This window comes from Salarias fasciatus, chromosome 19, assembly GCF_902148845.1.
Source record: "Salarias fasciatus chromosome 19, fSalaFa1.1, whole genome shotgun sequence".
Classification (NCBI taxonomy): domain Eukaryota; kingdom Metazoa; phylum Chordata; class Actinopteri; order Blenniiformes; family Blenniidae; genus Salarias; species Salarias fasciatus.
The window spans coordinates 6000878-6025416 of NC_043763.1; the positions used below are offsets into that span (position 1 = coordinate 6000878).

At 45.5% G+C, this 24539-nt stretch overlaps 2 protein-coding genes across 5 annotated transcripts; both read left to right on the forward strand.

Annotated features, from left to right (window-relative positions):
- The first annotated feature begins 1458 nt into the window (after nt 1–1458).
- Nucleotides 1459–15325, forward strand: LOC115406357 (inverted formin 2). Of its 4 annotated transcripts, XM_030116334.1 has the most exons (23): nt 1459–1651; nt 5630–6040; nt 6921–7036; nt 7203–7362; nt 8044–8077; nt 8339–8480; nt 8695–8827; nt 9008–9625; nt 9900–10045; nt 10142–10203; nt 10287–10389; nt 10527–10612; nt 10987–11087; nt 11192–11262; nt 11365–11472; nt 11562–11632; nt 11735–11855; nt 11951–12115; nt 12292–12394; nt 12487–12639; nt 12879–13751; nt 14043–14096; nt 14802–15325. In XM_030116334.1, exons 2-22 carry the CDS (start codon nt 5644–5646, stop codon nt 14093–14095), a joined length of 3816 nt encoding a protein of 1271 aa, XP_029972194.1. In that variant the 5' UTR covers nt 1459–1651; nt 5630–5643; the 3' UTR covers nt 14096; nt 14802–15325. The 4 variants fall into 4 exon arrangements, with proteins under 4 accessions (XP_029972194.1, XP_029972195.1, XP_029972196.1 ...); XM_030116335.1 differs by lacking the exon at nt 14043–14096; XM_030116336.1 differs by lacking the exons at nt 14043–14096; nt 14802–15325 and having other exon boundaries at nt 12487–12583; nt 12879–13349.
- A 1585-nt stretch (nt 15326–16910) lies between these two features.
- adss1 (adenylosuccinate synthase 1) lies at nt 16911–21456 on the forward strand. The gene is made up of 13 exons (XM_030116340.1): nt 16911–17159; nt 18067–18169; nt 18261–18323; nt 18408–18458; nt 18568–18634; nt 18712–18819; nt 18909–18990; nt 19077–19203; nt 19290–19444; nt 20532–20656; nt 20809–20906; nt 21009–21158; nt 21306–21456. The coding sequence occupies exons 1-13, from the start codon at nt 16971–16973 to the stop codon at nt 21356–21358; spliced, it is 1371 nt and encodes a 456-aa protein (XP_029972200.1). The 5' UTR covers nt 16911–16970; the 3' UTR covers nt 21359–21456.
- The last annotated feature ends 3083 nt before the right edge of the window (nt 21457–24539 follow it).

Consider the following 24539-nt stretch of genomic DNA (forward strand, 5'->3'; position numbering starts at 1 on the left):
GGGGGATTCTGACTGCAAACAGCATCGCAAACAGCTCCAAGTTACACAACAGCAGGCACTTCAGGGACGGAAATCAGAGTGTAGTCCTTTCAAAGTAAAACAACCACTCAAAGTCTCCTTTCATGTGTTAATTTATCAAAAAAAGATCAAAGAAAAGAAATAAACCTCAGAAGCCTCCTCATCAGATGGCAAAGAGAATCATTCTTGAAGACAGACGTACTGATCTTTGTGTTGTTTTCTTGGCATTGTGGGAATGTCAGCCAGAAAGACTATTTACTGTCATTTTATGGCCTTTTTATGAGCATTCCTTCCTGGCTTCTCTTTTTTATTTGGTGAAAGCAGAGAGTTGTGTCCCTTTACCCCAAAGCGTCTTCTGAATCAACATCATGAATTCAAACTCTTTAATGATGGAAAAGCGATTGTGCCTTTAATACACACAAAATTTACTTGTCACTTTCAAAGGATCGTCGCCTCATCATTCGAATCCTAACTAATCCTCTTAAGATTACTTCAAAGCATGATTTACTTTGTTATTCCTTCTTGTGTTACTACATTATTTTCAAACTGTTCTCAAGGGTGTCGTCAGAAAAATGTGTAGTTTGTCAGTTTTATGCATTAAGTACTTCTGTTCAGCTTTTTGTTTTTCAGGCACTGATAATTTCACTGTTCAATGTAATATTTTTTGCATCTATACAAACTATAGATGCTGGATTTACAAGATTAAATGATTTGGGATGAGATGGCAAGCCCGTTATTCAGAATACACACCTGAAACCCAATATCACTGTAGTGATATCAGGACTGACCCAAAAGTGATCGAAACAGCTGCCACTGATATCGAATTGAGCATATTTAGACAAAAATAATGTCTCAATCTTTCAGATTAACAATTAGGTGAGAATCAGAACACAGGAGGTTGATCTGATTGACTGTATTTACTTGTTGTGAATTGGGTTGTTGTGTTGAGTTACTGTGTTGCCAGCCTGCCTTCACCTGATTTATAGATTTGTGGCCCCTGTTTCGGTTGGTAGCTGCAGATTGGGTCCATTATAAAACTTTCTTTTGGATAACATTTGGATTGTTGTTTTGAAATTAATATGTTTTTATGAGAAACTATGTGATATGTTTAACATACTTTAAGCTTCAATGCAGTGACTTTCTTTTTAGAATTGCAACCAGAAACAAATTTTGTTTTTATTTTCTTATTGGATCCCTCCAAAAAGGTCAAAAATACTACCTTGACTGGAATATCTGAATTGTTTAAAATAACAATAAGAATAAGAATAATTGTGAGCTTTTGAAGGGGGGAAGAAATGTAATTCTCAGATTGAAAATAGTCATTTTCCCATTACAAGTCAGACTTTTCTTCTGAAAGAGTGGGCAGGAAGCCGGATCTCGGTGTGGGTGCTGTCTTTACTCTGTCAGTCTCTGAACTGAGTGAAAAGCTGAGGGGCCGTGGCGGTTTGAGCGGTGCCGTCCGCACAGCGCGCGCACACTCGGACCTGCCGCACCGCCGCGCGCGTTTCCCGGAGTCCACGTCTCATCCGCTGTCAGAATAAATCGTTTAATAATAAACACCTCCCGGATGACCGCAGAGCGCTCCCCCGTCTGAGAGGCTCCGGACGCCCGTTTATTTATGGAATAAATCCAGGTAAGACATCCATACCGGACTGTAGGTCATCTATAGATGCGCAACAGTGCACGCTCCTGAGACGCGCACATCAGAAACAAACAGAGGAGTGTTTTCTGCTGTGTTCGTCCTGGACTGGGCTCAGTGAGGTGTCTACGGTCCCGTTACGTCCCTTGGTATGTGGGGAGGGAGGAGGGGGTGAAAATCGCAGCGCAAAGTAAGAAGGATGCAGCATTTCTGTCGCTCTTTGCGTCTCCTGAAGACCGTGCCAGTGCGCAACGTGGACGAGCAAAGTGACAGTTGTGTTCTTGTGTTTCCAGTCCGATCGATAATCAGCTGTGGAGATCGGACTGCGCCTTTAAAGCCTGATTGCTTTAGGAAAGGAATGAAGGGAGGAAACGCTGGATGTGGGGAAGAAAACAAACTCCTGCAAGAAGGAAGGGTTCGGTTGTGCAGATGTGCACAGTGTAGGGTGGCACAGCTTTTCTATCTGTCACTGTGCTGGAGTGAATAAAATACATTGAAAAAAACTGTTAAAAAAAAGCAGGAGATGTCTGCAAACTACAGTTGTTATATGCAATTACAGTCCAACTCTAAAATATGTCAGTTTAGACTTTCCAGGCATGCTGGTCACTCCCTTGAAACGGAAGAAAAGGGAGGAGGCAAGAGGTCAGTTTTTTTAATCAAATGAATACCAGATGGTGTATTTCATTTATCTTTTTATGACCGCAATATAAATTAAGCTTATGTAATTACTGCTCCCTGCTCAGCCTCCCAGATGCTCACATCCATGTTGACGTCTTCTTCCATTTTACCTTAACAGTTCCTCTCTCAGTGTTTGCAGGTGATTATTTCGTCACACAGTCATTGGATAATTTCTATCTTCCAACTCAATCCGACATGTCAGGACATGAAATGAAAATAACCCCAGAAATATGTGAAGTCGTTCTTGCCCTTTAGTTTATTTAGCAATTATTCCTGACACACACAATATTTATGTGTTTGCTGAAGAAGAAGAAAAGAAAAGAAAAAGAAAAGAAAGGTGTCTGCATTTGTGAGTTCTTCATATGTTTCAGAGGAAATAAGCCAGGGAAGCTGTTGGTGCGCACTCACAAGTGTTGCTGCTGTACAGTAGCAGTGGGCTGCAGCGTGGGAGGCTTTAACCAGAAGACCGATGAGTGGGCTTGTCTTGTGTGCTGTGAATCAGCCTGCTATTAGTGGGAAGTGTGGGGGCTCGGGCAGACAAGGTTGACAAATGAAAGTAAGTGATATTTTAAGAGGGGGCGCACAAAAGGAAATGCAAATGCCGGATTCTGATTGCAGTCGATCTGTGATGTAATCTGGATGTTTGTCTCGGTGAGAATAGCTCTGGATGTGGGAGGAATTCCGCACACTTTAATCCGTCTCTCTTCTCTTCTGCATCACTCCGTCCAGCTCAGGATGGCGGAGAGCGGGACGCCTCCCAGCTGACTGTGGGCAGAAGTCAGAGTACACCCTGGATAAGCTGCCAGCCCACCACCCTGCCAGCAGTCTCACAGTCTCAGCTGAGGAGTCCTCACTTAACCTCAGCAGAAAAAAGCCCCATATGTGCATAAGAAGAACATAAACTCCACATAGGAGCGGTTCCAAGAGACGAGAGCTGAGACTTGAGTTTAGAGCTCATGAAATGCGTCAGAGACAATACATATCCACAACTTAATTCAGCTGGAAAAACCTGGTGATGAATTAAAAAGCGAACAACCATTCCATTCTGCAATGATGATACCATCCTGGAAAAATGTAAATTTCATTAAAACCATAAGCAATGTGAAATTCCAAATACCTTAACTCTGAATGGAAATGAATAAGGACATAGTCATGTGGGAAGATGCATACCTGCCGAAAATCTTATTTGCTCCAAGCAAGAAAAGCAGGAGTTGTTTGCTAAATGCAGGATGAGCATGAATGCATCTGTCTTCCATTTCACTTGATCTAGATTGAGGTTGTGTGTTGAACTAACTCCAGGCGTGACACACCCTGAACACGTCCATGACCGAGCAAACAGGGAGAGACAGACCGACGTGCGCTCACATCCCCACCCACAGACAATTTTAGCGCGTTTGTTTAGATTGTGGAAAAGCGAATCGGAGAACATGCAAACTCAGCACAGTCCAGGCCCCGGTTCAGACTGGAGAGCTCCTGTTGTGAGGCAAGCGTCAGAATAAAATACCACACAGGCCTCACAACAGGAATAACAGCTGGAAACTGACTGTGATATTTATACAATCAAGAATCAAAAGGTTAAACGGGTGGAATACTCTGTGAAAAATGGATAAAATGTTCCAACTATACTGCACTGAAAATGGAAAATGAAAAGAGGAAGCAGATCTGACACAGCAGTGGGGTTTTTTTTTCTTTCTAAGACTCAGCTTCCTGTCCTGGGAAAGCCCTTTCCTTCCCCATGAAACGTTCCCTCAGTCCAGCTCACATCCCCTCCTTCGCATACCAGCTCCTTTGAAGTGTCTTTTAGTCATAAGTTTGGGCTTCGCAGCAAAGTTCGACTCCATCAAACAAAAACCTGGCAGTGAATTTTAATGAGCCCCACTGTCTTCACAAGCGCTCATGACTGTGAAAACTCGCCCGATCACAAGTGTCAGCTCGCGACTTTTTGTTCCCGAACTGGTGCTGGACACGCGAGCGCGGCGTCCGTCTGATGATTCAGAAAGTGTCGCTGGACCCGAAACTTTCAGGAGCCAGAATGGGGGCCGGGGCCGGGGCCGGGTGGGGCGGGGTGGGGTCATGTCGGGAGCACTGGATCTGTTGTGAGGCTGATGAACGCAGCCCTTTGAGCGGTGTTGAGAAAGGCCTATTGTAGGAAGAGCATTGTCTTGTCCGCCCGCTGCCACGGTAACACTCACTCTGGCAGCCGGGCTGGAATGCTGCAGTCACAGCCGACAAATGCCTCGCCAGAAAATGTGAGAAAAGAGGGGGATAATTTTACCTTGACTTTTCAGAGCGAATTGAAATCCAATTTGTTGGATTTTTTTTTTTTTTCTCTTTCTCAAATCATTACTCCCTTCTCTTTCTTGGGCTTCTGTTCTCTACCTTTTGAAAGGAGTGAGTCATTCGAGCCATTTGCAAGCTGTTTGTGTGTTTGATTGCTGACATGCAGAAACACAGACACACTGGACAGCCTGGATCATTTCCCCCAGAAACTCTTGATAATTTATTATTATAATTTATATGGAATTTCTTTCCTGTGCACATCCCCCATTGCACTTGTTCACACTGTCTCTTACGTATATCATATCAGTGTGAGTGTAAAATCGACAACAAGACTTTAAGGATCTTTTCTCACAACATCCATTTATGCTGGAGCTCATAATCCTGTTCAGAGAGAAAGTATTTTTAGATGTTTGGAGCAAGTTTCCCCCTTTTTTGGCCCGATCCCTTCCCCCCCTGGATTTTGTTTTTGTGTGAGAATGTGTTTATACTTGTTACGTGCATCACAGTGGCTTGTTTTTAGAGGCTTGGGGTTAAAATGTTTAATAAAATAGTCCTCTGTGCTTCCTGAAAACACCACTTGTGGTCTGAATGTGTGCATTCATGTCAGATATGTGGAACAGATGTTTGTACATGCTGTGTGGTTGTGTTGCAAACATGTTTCTGCATGGTGGGCAGCGGCTGTGCACCGACCAGACGGTGTTGACCCTGGCTTTGTGCAGGGTTTTGGTGAGGCCAGGCTCTTTTTTTCAGGTCGGATTAAGCTGGAATGTTTGGCAGAGCTGCTTGATGACTCGACTTCTGACAGATCTTCCGCTCATCCACAGAGTGCAGGGCTATCATTTCCCATTCTGGTTTCCGTTCTGATAAGACTCATTTTGGCCTGCTTCCTGTCATCTGGATAGAACAATTACAACACTGTGCAAATACAATTTTATTTCAAATAAAACTAAAAAAAACGACTTGTTTTGTCTGTATAATATATAGATTTCTTTATTTGTCCTCTCTGTTCTGCAGTTGTACTTGCCACCATGTCAGGGAAGTCAGATGGGAAGAAGAAGTGGGCGGCGGTCCGGGACCGCCTGGGCTCCTCGCAGGACTCCGACACCCAGCAGGAGGCCAACCTGGAGAGCGCCGACCCGGAGCTGTGCATCCGGCTGCTGCAGGTCCCCACCGTGGTCAACTACTCCGGGCTGAAGCGGCGCCTGGAGGGCAGCGACCAGACGTGGATGGTGCAGTTCCTGGAGCTGTGCGGCCTGGACCTCCTCCTGGAGGCGCTGGACCGCCTGTCCGGGCGCGGCTGCTCGCGGATCGCCGACGCCCTCCTGCAGCTCACCTGCGTCAGCTGCGTCCGGGCCGTGATGAACTCGTCGGCGGGGATCCACTTCATCATAGAGAACGAGGGATACATTCGAAAGCTCTCCCAAGGTTGATTACCAAAGCACTTTTCATCAGTGTCTTAAAAAAATATGTTCTCCTATTTTCCAGTAAAATTAATATTTACAAAATTGGAGATTTTTCATGTTTAGAGGACCTTCATAATTCACAGTTAAAGAGCGTATCTCGCCCTCAGTCCACAATATGTCTGTCTCTTCTATCTTTTAAAAAGCCTGATAAGCATTATCTTACAAAATAGGCTTTCATAATTTTGAAGGTTCAGCCTTTCTTCTAGAAGTTACATAAAATACACAGAAAACTTCCTCATTCTGCAGTATTCTCTAATTAATTATGAAAACCCAGAATTGTGTCATTATGGAATGGATAGAAAACACACACACACACACACACACATACACACACACACACACACAAGAAAAAGCATGACAGGTTTCCTTTGCCTTATTTGTTGACTTATTGTGCAACATTCGAAGCATTATGTCGGAGCGGTCACATGATTAAAACTGTATTTGTTGACTCATTCAGCCAAGCTGAATTTTCCAGTCATGCTCCCGTCTTAAAAACTTGAATCATTAAGGGGTTATTTGAGGACAAGTCTGTAGAACAGTAACATCACAGTATGTTGTGAATACCATACACACACACACAAACACATACGCTCTCACGCACGCATATACACACTCAGACGTACACACATAACACACATTTATCTATCATACAGCACCACATCTTTTCAGAGGCCAAAGTTCATGTTGTGTTGCCTGAAAGACAGTAAAACAATGCATCCTGTTTGGGTCTGCTCACAAGGAGGAAAGGGAGTGGAGAGAGAGGTTTAACTCAGGAGGAAGTGTTGGTGAATTAGACCCTGAACGCTTGACTGATGTGTGTGGGATTGTGATGCTCCGCGCAGCCCTGGACACCTCCAACACCATGGTGAAGAAGCAGGTGTTTGAGCTCCTTGCAGCCCTCAGCATGTTCTCCACGGACGGCCACCGCCTCGCTCTCGATGCCCTGGACCACTACAAGGTAAACACATATTTCCATCTTCATTTCATCCTACATCACTGGTTTATGTGGAAGAAATTAATATGTATATTTACCTTCCCGAGGCCCTCTAGTGGCGGGTTGCCTGCAGAGATTCCATCTTGCGGCTCTTAATTATTTACCCTGATTCTGAAATTCCCCCCTCCAGGGCGTGAAGACGCAGCAGTACCGCTTCAGCGTGATCATGAACGAGCTGCAGGCCACGGACAACGTCCCGTACATGGTGACACTCCTCAGCGTCATCAACGCCCTCATCTTTGGGACCGATGACCTGAGGCAGAGAGATAAGATGAGAAAGGAGTTTATCGGTACAGCCTCTCTTTTGCTTTCTTTTCTTTTTTCTGCCATTTAACAATGAGTCGGTCCCATCACGGACAAGGTGACGCTGTGGTTAATTGTTAGCACAAAGTGAATACTGAGGGGAAAATGAGGCTATCAGCCAGAGCTCTGAAGCGACGATCCCTGTCAGTGAGCGTGGCTAAGAATAGGCCTTAATGGCCTCATTATATTTTGATCACCGCCTCAGAACTTAAGCAAACCTCATGTGTATGGAGCAGTGCCTGTTCCTGCATTTCACACTACGACTAATGATAATCAACATTTTCAGTATGAATGAGATGCTCAGATTTTAACTCTGATTTTATTGTCTTGTTTTTATTGTGGTAAGTCACCTGAATGGAGCTCAATATAAATGCAGAGGAGATGATGTCCTCTTCAGGGGCATCGTCCTCAGTGTTATTTGCTGCTGACAGGTTCTCCCCTCCTCCTTGGACTAATCAGCCAGCTGATCTGCCACGCCCCCTGTGTGATTGCTCACCTGTGGCTCCCTGCTGGCTCCCCAGACCTTACATATATTGCTGTCAGTTGATGAGCTGATGACTTTTCAGATCGAGCGTTCTTAAAAACTAATAACTCAATGTGCTAATAATCCGGACCGTTTTGTTATTTGTTTTGTTTTTACGTTTGTTTGCGTCTTTTGTTTGTTGCAGGACTCCAGTTACTGGATGTTCTGCCAAAGTTAAGGTGAGTGCTTTTCCTTGGCGTCGTCAGTCTTTCATTTCTTGTTTTCTCAAAGGTTAACTGCTTCAGTTGGGAGGATACTTTAAAGGTTAGAATCACTGCAGGTGAAATCATCTTTTCTTAAAAGGAATTTTGCAAATTTCAGTCCATTAATGACAATAATTTAGGCAAAGGCCGCTGTCACAGTCCTGTTTTCTTTTAAGAAGAGAGATGCAGATGGCATTTGATAAATGAAGTTTGCATGTTGTGTGTGTGTGTGTGCAGGGAGCAGGAGGATGAAGACTTGATTATTCAATGTGAAGCTTTTGAAGAGGCCATGGCTGAAGACGAGGAGGAGCTGCTGCGAGTGTACGGGGGCATCGATATGAGTAATCACCTTGAGGTTTTCACCACACTCTTCAACAAGGTGGGTGCATCGCAGTCTGAATGGCTTTTTCATCAACGGTGAGTCCGGAACATGAGTGACTCATCCACACTTCATTGAATTTTTGAACAGATGTCCCTCAATAAAGAGCGAATACTTCTTTCTGATTAATTGAGTGAGGTTTTTGCATTTCTGGCTTGGATTAATAAACGAGAACAAGACGAGAGGGGTAATTGGTTGATGTGTGTGTGAGCAGGTGAGCAGCTCTCCAGCCTCCCTTCAGCTGCTGTCCATCATGCAGACGTTGTTGGTGCTGGGGCCGGACCGCTCCGATATCTGGCTGGCACTGGAGGCCATCACGAACAGAGCCATACTCCTCGCCCAGGACTGTGAGTCAGCACACCAGCAGTTCACAGTAATTCTCAGTGGAGGTGTATGGCTGTTTGATTGCCTAATCGCCAGATGTTGTATTAAAATGGGTGATTATACAGATAAAAGCAAACTAGCTGCTGGTTATTGTGAGGGATCATCCCAGATGACCTCTGGAATTGTGTGGATTTGTGCTCCAGCCCAGATGGAGTCCTCCGAGAAGATCTTGCACCGGCTCATGTTCATCAAGGGGAAAAGCTGCGGCGGCCTCACGGAGGTGGACGGTCAGACCGTCAAGGTGGACAAGTCCGTGCAGACGGACGAGGAAATGGACAAACCGGACGCAAGCACGACGTCTCCTCAGAAGCCACTGTGTGCCTCTCCTCCTCCGCCCCCTCCGCCCCCTCCGCCTCCTCCACCTCCTCTTCCCCCCGGCATGATGGGGTCAATGCCTTCCAATCAGTGCCCCCCTCCTCCTCCTCCTCCTCCCCCGCCGCCACCCCCACTTCCTGGAGGCTTTGGTGCTCCCCCACCTCCCCCTCCTTTACCCGGCATGCCTCCGCCGCCCCCGCCGCTGCCCTGCGGCCCGGGCATGGCTCCGCCTCCACCTCCGCCACCTCTACCAGGCATGGGTGGCATGCCTCCGCCTCCCCCGCCTCCTCTCCTGCCTGGCATGCCGCCGCCGCCGCCTCCTCCCATGGGCTTGATCGCCGCCCAGAGCAGCCAGGCGCTGGGGTGCGCCACGCCCATGAAGACGAGCAGGTGCCCCACGCTGAGGATGAAGAAGCTCAACTGGCAAAAACTGCGAGCTGTTACCGGTAGGTAGTCCAGATTTAATATTCTGGAAGTTTCAGTTTCGTGTCTTTGGGCTTGTGGTTTAATTACTTCTTGATGTGTATCAGAAGAAAACGAATCCAAGTGCAGCATTAATTGCAGCTGATGGCTGTACTATTATAATGCTTTGTTCCATAAAGTGAGTTAATATGATCAATTCAGAGGATTTCTTCCAAGTTCTAAGAGCTTGGAGCGCCACTTGGTACAAACCGGGAGCCACACACGGTCGTGACAGGTTTCGCCTCTCCGTGCCCGCAGACGGTCACTCCATGTGGGCCTCGGTTCAGAAGGAGCCGCCTCCTCGGGAGCCGGACTACAGCAGTATCGAGCAGCTGTTCTGTCTCCCGGTGACGGACAACAAAGACAAGGGGGCAGCTGCTCCTGTCAAGAAGGAGCCTAAAGAGGTGCGCTTGGTCGACACTCGAGAGGCGGCAGCACTCACAACAAAACCGCTTATTGCAAAGCTGCGCCGTCTATATACCTCTCTTCTCTTCCTACAGATCACATTTATTGATCCAAAGAAGAATTTGAATTTGAACATATTTCTAAAGCAGTTCAAATGGTGAGAGAGATCACTCACCTGAATGTGGCGTCGCATTCTGAGCCATTTTCGCTGATCTCAGTAGTTTTAATGTCCCTTCACAGCACAAACGAGGAATTTGTAGCCATGATCCAGACCGGGGACCGGACCAGGTTCGACGTGGAGGTGCTGAAGCAGCTTCTGAAGCTGCTACCTGAGAAGCACGAGGTTTGTTTTCACCGTCTCTGCATCCTCACCCCAGGTGTCTTTGCAGACTCATCTGCCAATTAAATGCCCACGTAGAGGAAAGAAGAAGAAAAAAAAGAAACTGCATTTCTGAGTCACTGTCTTGTACTTTCATGTAGATCGAGAATTTGAAGTCCTTCCAAGGAGAAAAAGACAAGTTGGCGAATGTCGACCGCTTCTACACCTCCCTCCTCACCGTGCCGAGGTAGCTTTATGCTTCCAGATAAGCCCGCACCCCCACTTTCATTCTCAGAGGTTTGAAAGATATTGACCCCCTGACTCACAGACCACTCAGGGTCTGTCTCACACATAGCAGTAGTTTTTGAGTGAATGCCAAACATCCTTATGTTTTTCATATAGGATGCTCGGTAGTGGTTAACAGCCTCACATCACATCGAGAACGTCTCTGGTTCAACTTACAGTTCCACTCTAGTTTCCTCCCACAGTCTTCCAGTGTTTTTATTGTAAACGGCTAGTCTGTATTTCCCAGCAACATATCTAGGTTGGGTTTTTGCCAATTCAGACCTGGAATCGGCTCAGTTCATTCATTTTTTTTTCCCTTTCTTTCTTGTCTCCCAGTTATCAGCTGAGAATCGAGTGCATGCTGCTGTGCGAGGAGACGACGTCGGTGTTGGAGATGCTCAAACCGAAAGTCAAGCTGGTGGAGGAGGCCTGCCACTGTGAGTGCACTTCTACCTGTATTAACCTGTAACTCTCACTTTCACCTATGTGGCTCAAACATATGCATCACGCACTCCAAATAACGCAACGGCGAATTCCTCAGCTCTCCGGACGAGCGCGCTCATGCCCAGTTTCTGCAGGCTCATCCTTGACGTGGGAAATTTTCTCAACTATGTAAGAACTTTCTTTTTTTTTTTTTTTTTTCGTCTCATTTATTTTTTACTTAGGCTGACATTTACAGAGCTTGCAATTTTAATCATCGCTCCACTTCTGCAGGGAAGTCACACTGGGAACGCCGAAGGCTTCAAGATCAGCTCTCTGCTCAAGCTCACAGAGACCAAGGCAAACAAGAGCCGCATTACGCTGCTTCATCACATCTTGGAGGTACGGGGAGTTTTCAGAAGCTGCCATACTTTCACCGCCTCAGTCGCGGCCCTGTTTTAATTACCCACTGTCTGGCTTGTTTTTCAAAGGAAGCAGAGGCAAAACACCCAGAGCTGCTGGCGCTGCCGGATGATATCGAGATATGCGATAAAGCAGCAGGGTTTGCACTCTTTTTTTTTTTTTTCATGTTTTTCCCATTTCATCACATTTCAGTGGATCCGCAAGTGACTCATAATCAATGAGCTTTCCGCTTCATCCTCAGAGTAAATCTGGATTCGGTGCAATCAGAAGCCAGTGCCTTACTGAAGCGTCTGACCGAGACGGCGAGGAAGGTGTCCAATTCATCGGAGGAGGTGAAGGAGCAGTATGCACAAGTCCTCGAGGTAAAACGTCATCCTTTCCGGTGCGTGACTCGGTAATGTCTCTGGCAGCCGGATCCAGACCCTAAAGGCTTCCCTCTTCCCTCGATCCTCTGCAGGAAAATCTGGAGGCGTGTCGCACTTTGAACCAGAAGTTCACAGAGATGGAGAAGAAGAAAAGCGAGCTGGCTGTCTACTTATGCGAGGACGCCAACAAGCTGTTGCTGGAGGATCTTTTCGGAACCATCAGGACCTTCAGAGAGCTGTTCATCAAAGCTCTGAAGGTCAGGGAGGATGTTAAGTCGACAGTTGATTGTGTTTGAGCATTGCTGATTGGATAATGTGACTGAATACTGAAGATATAAATATGTTCTGAGTGAGAGTTACAAAGACAAATTGCTATGTACGTTTTTGTACTTGGCAGTGAGTGACATTCTTTTTTTCTTTTTTTTCATAATAGGAAAACAAAACCAGAAAGGAACAAGCAGCCAAGGCCGAGAAGAGAAAGCAGCAGCTGGCAGAGGAAGAGTCAAAGAGACAGAAAGGGGAGAATGGAAAAATAAGTAAGGAGAGAACTTCCTTGTACACACACTAAAACGGTGCAATGTTATTTGAATAGATCCGTTTTAAAGCCTCGTATTTTCTGTCCTTTCAGTCAAGAAAGGATTTGTACCACAGAACGATGACTGTATCATCGATCAGCTTCTGGCGGATATCAGGAAAGGGTTCAGCCTGAGGAAGACCCGGCCAAGGTGCGATTCGGAAACCCTCCCCTCTAGTGAAATGCATAGGGATACCTGCCCACCTGGTAAGGACAAGAGACTCTGGCCTCCACCCGCAGTTCTTAGCTTTGCTGCTGATCACTTTATTCTGAGCCACAACACTGCTTTGTAGGGTTCATTTGTGCTTTTGCACCGCTCTCATTTCACCCAGCTTTTTGCCCCATTTGTCCAGTTGCTTCGGCGTTCGTTCATGTCCGGCCGTCTGTCGGCTTCAGACTGTAATTTTGTGCTTTTTGTCCTCGGTGCGTCCCGTTTCTCCTCTCAGGATCAAATGCGAGGCCTGCAAAAGAAAAAGCCGCAGAAGCGCAGGACACAATTTCCGCTCCCACCAAACCTCAGGCAGAGGAGCGGCGCTGCAGCGCAGGAGAAGTCAACGGCTTCATCAGCCCCTCCGACGAGACTCTCCCAGCGCCTCGGAGTCCAGCTGCCGACGGCTCAGCTGCTCCTCCCAGCACACCCCTGGTAGAACCGGCCACGACAGCACGGGCACCCCAAGAGCGACCTACTTCGCTGCAAGAGCGTCGACTCCTGGAGACGCCTCCACCGCCGGCGCTCGATTTGACGCAAACGCCGCCTCAGGTTGACGGGGAGCAGCAGCAGCCCCGTCCCTCCACCAATGGCTTTTTGGTAGACTCCGCCGAGACCAGCATCCTCAGCCCATCTTCCCTCTCGGACTCGGACCTGCTGGAGGCCGCGCTGGACGGATCGTCAAGCCTGCCGACGCCAAGCGATCCGGCGGACATCAGCGTGAACGTTCGCGTCAAGCGAAGCCCGTCGCTTGACGCGAACATGGACGTGACTGAAACTAGCGAAAGCAATACGTGGGGAGAGGGGAAGAGTGACAGCAGTGCCAATACAAGCCATTTACCAGAGACGCTGGGGAGAGAAGAAGCTGGAGAGCAGAAGAGAAGCAGTACTTCAACAACCCCGGGCCAAGACAAGGTTACGACTTACAGACATTCGGGGCCGACAGGCAGCGTGGCGCCGCTGGACGAGGGCATCAGGGGCTGTGATGTCCCGGACGGGCTGCAGCCGGAAGACCTGCCGTCGGCGTCTGAAGAAGTGCCTCCACCCGTTCAGTCCGAACCAAAGAAACCTCACGGGCTCTTTAAACGAAACAAAAAGAAGAGTACTCAAGGTAATCCATCCGTTAACTTCAATAAAGTTAATGCTTGCAGCACTAGCCTCTTGAAGTGTCTCAAAGGGAAACCACTACTGGTCTTGGTTTTAACGCCGTTAACATTTTACATTTTATCTGCGGGCTATCATAGTGTATGCTCCTAAAGTACATGAGTTAATACTTGCATTTTAATAAAGAGTATAAAAGCAGTTTGCAGCACATGTTTTTTTGCAGATTTGATACTGAATGAAGTCTGTGGCCAGTTTGTTTGAATGCTCTGTTCTCCGTTCTGACTCTCTGAACCACAAGGTAACAGTGGAAAAGGACACACTAAACATAAAAAAGGCTGTGTGTTGCAGTGAGGTAGGTCCAATCCGTGGGATGGCAAACTGTAAGCGGGAGTATCCTCCTACTGAACTCAGTCGTCGTCAGAGCTTTGTGCCAAATAACGCCTCATTTGTCGGTCTAACTGGAATCTGGATCTCATTTGTCTGTGTTGTCCAACTTTTAACGCCTCGCTCTAACGCTCTCCCGGCGCCCTGAAAGTCTTGTGGCTTGAGGTGATTCAAATGTCCATCAATCCTTGGAAACCCAAACCTCTTTAAAGTATCGCAAACCGTAAACTAACCAATTTTTTTAATATTGGAGGAGTCTGACAGTACTGTCTTCTGATTTCCAACAGCCTTGCAGTTTGTGGAGTCATCTGTGCCGTTCATTGTGGATTGTTATTTCATGAAAGCTGTCACTCTGTCCTCTCGCCATATTTTCCTGTTCATTCTTTTAAATTTTGCGAGTGGGACTGTTCAATCTACTAACGGTCTCCTGTGCTTCCTGTAAACTGTGCTTTGTTACCCTTGTTTATTAACAATGCTTTTACATAAGCATATTAAAATGTTTATTTTAAATGTTCCGCATTTTAAATGTCATAAAATTTGCCAGCTGATCATCAGTGTGTGTGTGTGTGTCTCTGCCAGCTGTTTTCTACAGCTGCGAAATGTAATTTATATTAAAGTGTTCTATACGAATATAATTTGATTCCATCTACTCATTTAGTGTTTGTCTTTCTAGGTGACTCAAGAAAAAGAAAAGCAAGAGGAAAAAGAAAATGTTAGATGGACTTCTGAGCTGGAAGGACTGCCGTATATTTTATTTAGTCAGACTTCAGGAATATTGACTCTTCGAAGAGGATGTGGAAGACTTTCCTGACAAAGAGAAAGCAAACACTTTGGCGGCTGGGATTTTGCACAGCCTTGACGTTACCCGTCACTTTATGTAAATATGTTTTTCTTTGTATGTGTATATGAGTGCTAAACACTTGAATGTGCTTTATATGTTTGTATAATGGTTGTATTATGCAGTGGATGTGTTTTTTGCAATAACCTCTGTTTACCTACAGCACACATAAGATCTAGTACTTGATGCAATATGTTCAATTTAAATAGCCATGAAAACAGAACTGCTCGAATGTGAAGTCTTAATTTTTTTTTTTTTAAATGTTGAATTGATTTGAAATGGGAAATTTGAGGGTGGCGTATAATGGATTGTAACTTTTAATGTTAGATATATTTTAATAAAATTGAATTTGCTGTTCAGAGGGTTGTCTTGTATCCGCACTTCCACATCAAAATTCCCTTTAGAAAGCAGCTTAAAGGTTGCATTGTGACGAATCTGAGTGTAAATCCTGCATGTGTGAGATTTGTGATGTTTTCCAGTGAATATTTTTGTTTCATACATGCACTTGTAGGTTGTATCAAAAATGTGTGAATATTTATACTTTCTAGCAAAATGTGCAAGATCAGATGTGTGCATGTGTGGTGAGCTTGGTGCATGTTGAGGAACTTCACCCCCACCTTATTCAGCCGTGCACTGTTATATTGTATAAGAGGTAATGTCAATATTGATAGCAGCATGAAATCTGTAGTTTTGTCATACAGTGATAGAGATTCCAGGACGTGGAGGCATACACAAAGATAATCCTTCACAACTTCCATATCTATGCACAACTTCACCACTTCCTGAACTTCAGGAGGCTCCTTGTTTCCTGTCTTTCATGATAGGACGAGCTGATAAATCCAGGTGTGTCTGACCTCTGTAACAGTAAAGGTCAGACACACCTGCATTCATCAGCTCATCCTATCATGACAGACAGGAAACAAGGAGCCTCTTGAAGTTCAGGAAGTGGTTGAGTTGTGCATAGAGCCCCAGAGCAGCTCCACCACAGCTCCAAAACAATAGTTTGGAGAATCCCAAAAATGTGAAATGCTGAACAATGTTGACCTTCACCAGTCACTTCTATACTGACATTTTTCCCCTTCTATATCTTGATCCTTAGTTCGGGTGCATTTTTTTAAAACATGCATAATGCAGCAGTGACAGGAGAATATTTTTGGACATATGCATGCAACAGACGTTTCCATTAAAATTGACCATTTTTGTTGAGATTGTAGTAACTTTAGGTATTAATCATTTGGTTTTGCAGAAATATAGACATATTCATCTTGTACTATACTCTGTGCCACTCCAAAGAAAAATTTTAAAGTTTAAATTTACAGGTTGCTATGGCACTATTTTACCTATCTAGTCCACTCAAGATGAAATTGGGCTGCATGTGGCTCCTCAGTTAAAATGTCTTTGATACTAATGCTGAAACCGAAAAAGTCCTTTACAATATTCTCATTACAGACACACAAATATCCTCTAGCTGGAACAAATATTAATTTACATACACAAGTCGAGACACACAATATTCCCCTTGCACACAAGCCATTTCACGCAGTAGCCTGGCTGTAAATGAACCTTTGCTTGTTTGTGAACTGAAGAAAACCCATCTATGTGTAGGAAGAACACACAGTTTTGTGATGAGATGAGAATGGTAAGCGCTGAGGAAATTATAGTAGTATTAGTAGTAGAAGTAGTAATAGCAGTAGTTATGGTAGTAATAGTAGTATTTGAATTTATTTCCCTAAAACAAGTCTAAATTTCGGAGCTGCCGGTATAAATAGGTTATAGGTGATTAGGTTGTATTTTCCCCTGTCTGGACAGATAACGCTGGAGTTTATCTGCCCCGCTCTGCTCTGCTCTGCTCCACTGCCCTCGCGCCCTCGCGCAGCGCGCAGACGTCCTCCTCTCGTGCGTCTGGCTCTGACATCACCGTCACGAAGTGACAGATATGGCCATGCCGCCCTCGGAGGCAGCCTTCAGTCTTCTTGAGACGGAGCGACCAGGGCCACCGCCGACATGTCGCTCAGCTGGTCGGCGAAAGACCACAAGAACACGAATCAGGCCGCCGCCGCCGGGCTGAAGCGCTCGCGCAACGACGCGGGGAACAAAGTGACCGTGGTGCTCGGCGCGCAATGGGGCGACGAGGGGAAAGGGAAAGTCGTTGATTTATTGGCGACCGAGGCTGACGTCGTCTGCAGGTGCCAGGTAAATGTTTGGGTTGGTGGTTTGTTTAAGAGCGGCGCTCCGCCAAAGAGCACGGTTTTATTCATGCAGTTATTGTTGCTGATCGATATTCAGATTTATTTTTTAAAAAATCATTTTGTGCGCAATGAAATCTTTTCCTGCTTATAGGCCGGATAGGTTAGGGTGCAACAGGTGCTCGGGTCCATGCACTCTGACCTCTGAGATCTTGGAATACTTGCTACAGCATTTCCCTTCATTAACCTGTTCTCTTTTTTCAGTATATATATTTTAAAGCATGCATTTTATGCATATTTGCAACTTTACGATTTAAATCATTGTGGTGTTTCTCTGCATTTTGTTTTTTGTTTTCTTTATACATCTGTCATATTAGTTGTCACTATTTTACCAAATTTGCTCAGACTGTCGGTTTCCCTCTGATCTCACAATATAAAAGGAAGACTTGAAGTTTCCTGCAATAATATTATAAAGCCGAACTTTGCACTGGTTCAGTTTTCATCCTCTTACGTAACATTTCAGAGGTCAGTCCACCACTGGGACGGGAGGCAGAGCAAACCCTGCCAACTGTTGCTGTGTTGTACTATCTGCACTGACAGGACCAGCACCCTGTGTTCTGAAGGGGACCGAAAGCCCCACCCACGGTGCTCCAGAGGTCACATTCTCAGGCTGGCTGGATATGTGAGAAGGCCAGGTCTTAGTCAGGGGGGAACAGAGTGAAGGATCTGCCAGCGCCAGCCAAGTCTGTTAAAATAGGGGCTGGAAAAATGTTGGCGAATCTGGGAAGAGGTGGTGGCTTATCGCGTCTCATGAAAATAAGACGAGGCACGGCCGTGTGGACGGATCCTCCTGGATGTTTGTGTGACGCCGGCCTCGCTGACAGCGTGAATGCTCATGTGATCTCGATTTACAGGGCGGCAACAACGCGGGACACACAGTGGTGGTGGATGGCAAGGAGTATGACTTTCACCTCCTTCCCAGCGGAATCATCAATCCCAAAAGCATATCACTCATCGGTACGGCTTTTCATATCGGGCCTTTAATCAAGACCTCATTAGATAAATGTCACTAAGTAAATGTCCTGTCATCTCCCTCTTACTGTTCTAGGCAATGGAGTGGTCATACATCTACCTGGCTTGTTTGAAGAGGGAGATAAAAATGACAAGAAAGGTACACTGGCACACTAGAATCTGAAATTAAGTCTGAATAATGATTATTGTGTACTCACATAGGGGTTTCTTGTCGTCCAATCAGGTTTAAAAGGCTGGGATAAAAGGCTAATAGTTTCTGACAGAGCTCACATCGGTATGCTTAGTTGTTCATTGAGATTTAATACACACAATCTTTAAAATGAATAACAGATTTCAAGGGTTTGTGTCTTGTACACATTGATTTGTTTGTTTTCTTTCCACAGTGTTTGATTTCCATCAAGTCGTTGATGGCTTACAGGAAACTGAGCGACAAGCACAAGAAGGAAAAAAGTAAAGGAATAAAGGAACATGATGTGCACTAAATAGTGTACAGTTAAGCATTTAGTCATTTTATTTCTCCTTGATAGCATTGGAACAACCAAGAAGGGCATTGGACCTGCGTACTCCAGCAAAGCCTCACGCACTGGCCTACGTGTGTGCGACCTCCTGGGCGACTTTAAGGACTTCTCCACTCGGTAAAGAGAATCAGTTGAGTTGCACATAAATGCCAAACGACTGACTCCGTGTTCTAATGCAGGAGCTGCGCTTTGTCAAATCCTTTCAGATTCAAGAACCTGGTCCACCAGTACCAGTCCATGTATCCATCCTTGACAGTCGATGTCGAGGACCAGCTGAAAAAACTGAAGGTGGATAAAAGCCTTTTGGATGATATTCTGTTATTGTTTTTAACAGTCATGCATTTTCTTGTTTTTTAACTTTCTGTTTCTTGCAGGACTACGGTGAGAGATTGCGGCCAATGGTCCGAGACGGAGTCTATTACATGTACGAAGCTCTTCACGGGCCTCCAAAGAAAATTCTGGTTGAAGGGGCCAATGCTGCTCTGCTTGACATTGACTTTGGTTGGTATTCAAATGCTACAATTTTTTGCTGCAATTTTGGAAAAATAGCTGTATATGGTTAATAACCTGTGACATCTTCTCTTCAGGCACATATCCTTTTGTGACGTCCTCAAACTGCACCGTAGGAGGTGTGTGCACTGGTCTGGGCATCCCTCCACTCAACATCGGTGAAGTGTTTGGCGTAGCGAAGGCCTACACCACCCGAGTGGGAATTGGAGCTTTCCCCACAGAGCAACTCAATGTGAGCTCGATACTGACATTACTTCACCTGAATGGATTTCAAAGTGTTGGAAGGGTCTCCAAAGCTTTAGGAGAAATACAGCTAAGACAAGGGAGGGTCGGGGGATCCCTTTCCTTAAATCAGAATGAAAAATATTAGGTTGAGAGTAAAACTTTTCACTTTTCATGAAAGACACATTTCTAAATACAAAAACTAAAAAAAGACTTTGGAATCAAGGCTAATTTATTTATATAGCAGCATTCAGACAAGGCAATTCACAGTCCTTAACAAAGAAATAAAGGAAAGACATAACAAGGTGATTTAAAAAAAAAACAATAAAGTAATAACTTTATTAAGCTAAAGGTAATACAATTTGTAAAATGTATTGTTTGATAGAAATACTTAAAATACAAAAGTGTTTTCAGGCCTGATTTAAAAAGAAGTGAGTAGTGAGAAACTAAAACCATTTAGCACAAGATAAGATCCAATCATTCTTCAAAGCTCATAGTTCATGATGTGCAAAACTAAAGGAAATCCAAAAGTCAAAAACATGTTTGTCGTGGACTTTGTCAGAGCTGAGGAATGTTCATTTTTCCCACACATTGAAAGCTACTGATAGGGCCAAATGTTGCCACATATTTTCTTTGCTCTCCTTGTGTCTGTATAACATGGGTCGGCTCATAACATGTTATGTAACTGGCTGATATTCAGCATGGCGTGTATCGTCTGCGATCGTAACACACAGGCGACGGGGTGAGCAAGGGCAGAGAGAGGTGTATATTCTGGTTGGGTGCAGCTGTTAAATTTTGTGAGAGATGGACTCAAACAGTCTTTACCTCTTTTGCGGATCACATGTGCACAGGGATAAATTTAGGGCCAGAGTCTGGGTTAAGGAGCCGAGCCGGGCTTATGTTACTTGTCACGGGAACTGACCGTGGGGAACATAGATCATGATGTGAAAACTCCAGTCCCTCATTCAAGGAATGCTTTATTGTACTCAAGCTTGTTTACTCGGTGATTTATGCTGGGTAATTTATTGCATGGTATCATTCTACTTCAGGAGTCATAGTTGATGGGTTAAAGTAGTTTTTTTTCCTGCTTTCTGCAGGCAGTCGGCGAGCTGCTGCAGACAAGGGGGCATGAGGTCGGTGTGACCACCGGAAGGAAGCGGCGCTGCGGATGGCTGGACCTTGTCATCGTCAGATATGCTCACATGATCAATGGCTTCACAGCGTGAGTGTCAAGAACAGCTTAACACAGCTCATCAGGACCATTTCTTTATTCTGCAAGCATGCAGTGTTTTTTTTTTTTTTTACAAAAACAGTTGTTGCACCAATAAAGAGGGCATGCTTAACTTTCTGCCTTTTTGACATTTTGATCGACAGCATTGCTTTGACAAAACTTGACATTCTGGATGTGCTGGATGAAATTAAAGTCGGAGTTGCCTACAAACTCAATGGAAAGAGAATTCCACATTTCCCAGGTACTTTAAAAATCTCTAATTTTACCACTGTTTCCCATCCCAGGATTTATGGTTCAGCATCCAAATTCAAAACCGATATCAAATGTTGTCTTTTCATCACAGCCAACATGGACGTGTTGCACAAAGTCGAGGTTGAGTATGAGACTTTCCCTGGCTGGAAGACAGACACATCTGCTGCCAGGAAGTGGAACGACCTACCAGCCAAAGCACAGAACTACATCCGCTTCATTGAGAACCACATTGGAGTCCCCAGTACGTCGCAAATGAAGGACAAAAACTTTAATGTTTTTATTTAGATTTTTAGATCACATATATTCCTCTTCAAGTGGCATTCATTCCCTTGGCTACAGCCTATTTTCAGCTCTCATAATCTCTCTTTTTCTCTCTCTTTTTTTTCAGTCAAGTGGGTCGGCGTCGGAAAGTCCAGAGAGTGCATGATCCAGATGTTTTAGATGTCTGCCGCACTATGATGGAGGCTCAAACATTTTCCCATGATGTGGCAGCATTTCATCACCTAAAAAGATCATCACTAATAATAAACTTATGCGACCTGTGAGCAATGTTTACGGTTTGTGTTGCTTCATCCAAATTAAGGGTGTCACACTCATTAAAGCTAGGGTTGGCGATTTGAATGAGATACATTTTTTTAAATACTGGTTAAAATGATCTTTATGACCCGATGGGAAGCAATTCATAGCGCGTGTTTAAAGTAGTTTGGAAAATATCCGCTATCTACAGCAGGAGTAAAACGGGAAAAACAGCAACCAATAGTCTTGAGGGGACACCTTTTTTTAAACCAATCAAATCCCTTCGCTGTTCGACCTACCCCCGTGCGCGTACATGTACGCGTGCACTGACCCTGGTTCAGTGTGCGCGTAGAAGGACGGAGTGTCGTTGCAGAATGGCGGAGACGAATGTTTGGGGGTTTACTTACCGTTGAGTGCGCCATAACTTGGTGTAGTGCAAATAAAGAAAAACGAAGAAACGAAGCGCTGAGGACAGGTTACGGCAGGGACGCACTGGACGCGGAAGTGCCGCGCGCGCCGCAAATGTCTCCGCATCTCCGCTCCCAACGGGAGCTTCTCCAATGGTTTGGGAGCTGGGCGGAGCTAACTAGGCAGAGCCTTGGGGAGATGCTACATGCTAACGCTAGTTTTCCAAGATCGCCAACCCTAGCTTTAAGACTGGTCGCCCAATGAGTTCAAATCATTCCTTCTTGTGTGTAGTTTGTATGTTTTAGCAGTTTTGCTTGGGTACTCCTATTTTTTTAGAGAGAAAAAAGCACACACATGAGGTACGGAGGTAATTGATGATTCTAAATTGCCCATAGGTGTTAATGTCAGTATGTATGGTTGTTTGTGTGATGAACTGGCAACTTCTGGGGTGTACCCTGCCATTAGCCATAGTTAACTAAGATCAGCTCCAATATTCCAAGAACCCCTGAACTGGATAAAGCAGCATCGAAGATGGATGGATACATACATGGAGAGATGGGCCTAGTCTATCTAATCTTGATTGGAATAGAAATTAAATGAAAAGCTTCCTGTATGTTGTACTGGAAGGAATACTTCGAGGACCTCCTCAATGACGCCAGCACGTCTTCTGTGGACGAAGCAGAGGCTGAGGTCTCAGAGGTGGACTCCTCCGTCACCCAAGCCGAAGTCACCGAGGTGATTGGTAAGCTCCTCGGTGGCAAGGCACCGGGAGTGGATGAGATTCGGCCCGAGTACCTTAAATCTCTTGGATGTGCAGGAACTGTCTTGGTTGACACGTCTCTGCAACATCGCGTGGCGGTCGGGGACAGTGCCTCTGGATTGGCAGAAAGGGGGGCCGGAGGGTGTGCTCCGACTATAGGGGGATCACACTCCTCAGCCTCCCTGGGAAAGTCTATACCAGGGTACTGGAGAGGAGAATTCGACCGATAGTTGAACCTCAGATCCTGGAGGAACAATGCGGTTTTTGTCCTGGTCGCGGAACACTGGACCAGCTCTATACCCTCTATAGGGTACTCTAGGGTTTGTGGGAGTTCGCCCAACCAGTTCACATGTGTTTTGTGGACTTGGAGAAGGCGTTCGACCGCGTCCCTCATGGTGTCTTGTGGGAGGTGCTTCGGGAATACGGAGTACGGGGCCCCTTGTTAAGGGCCGTCCGGTCTCTGTATGACCGGAGTAGGAGTCTGGTCCGCATTGCCGGCAGTAAGTCGGACTTGTTCCCGGTGCATGTTGGACTCCAGCAGGGCTGCCCTTTGTCACCGGTTCTGTTCATATTCTTTATGGACAGAATTTCTAGGTGCAGCCAGGGGCTGGAGGGGGTCCGGTTCGGGAACCACAGAATTTCATCTCTGCTTTTTGCAGATGATGTTGTCCTGTTGGCTCCATCGAACCCGGACCTGCAGCATGCACTGGGGTGGTTCACAGGCGAGTGTGAAGGGACAGGGATGAGGACCAGCACCTCCAAATCCGAGGTCATGGTCCTCGACCAGAAAAAGGTGGCTTGTCCCCTCCAGGTCAGTGGAGAGACTCTGGCCCAAGTGGAGGAGTTTAGGTATCTTGGGGTCTTGTTCATGAGTGGGGGATGGATGGAGCGTGAGATTGACAGGCGGATCGGTGCAGCATCTGCAGTGATGCGATCATTGTATTGGTCCATTGTGGTGAAGAAGGAGCTGAGCCGAAAGGCAAAGCTCTCAATTTACCGGTCAATCTATGTTCCCACCCTCACCTATTGTCATGTGCTTTGTGTCATGACCAAAAGGACAAGATCCTGGACACAAGTGGCTGAAATGAGCTTCCTCTGTAGGGTGACTGGGCGCTCCCTTAGAGATAGGGTGAGGAGTTCAGTCACCAGGGAGGAGCTCAGAGTAGAGCCACTACTCCTCCACTTCCAGAGGAGCCAGCTGAGGTGGCTTGGGCACCTCTTTAGGATGCCTCCTGGACGCCTCCCTGGAGAGGTGTTCCGGGCATGTCACACTGGGAGGAGACCCCGGGGAAGACCTAGGACACGCTGGAGAGACTATGTCTCTTTGTTGGCCTGAGAACGCCTTGGGATCCTCCCGGAAGAGCTGGAGGAAGTGTCTGGGGACAGGGTAGTCTGGATATCTCTGCTTAGACTGCTGCTCCCGCGACCCGGTCCCGAATAAATGGTGGAAAATGGATGGATGGATGGATGGATGAATGTTGTACTGGAGTTAAAGTTTACGCTTGGAGTGGTTGTTAAAAAGAGAAAGACTTCAACCTTAATGAATATATACATATATATATCTATATCTACTCACACACACACACACACACACACACACACACACACACACACACACACACACACACATATATATATATATATATATATATATATATATATATATATATATATGTGTGTGTGTGTATATATATATATATATATATATATATATATATATATATATATATATATATATATATATATATATATATATATATATATATATATTCAAATAGGCCTGAAAGTTCCTGATGGTATTAAAAATAATTGTCATATCTGGATGACAATCAACGCAATTCAGAGTTTAGTATAAAGCACTATTTCACAGTTTTGTATCTGGAAATGTTTTATTTCTTGTTTTGTGCCCCACAAGCACGTGTTTTTTACATTCAATAT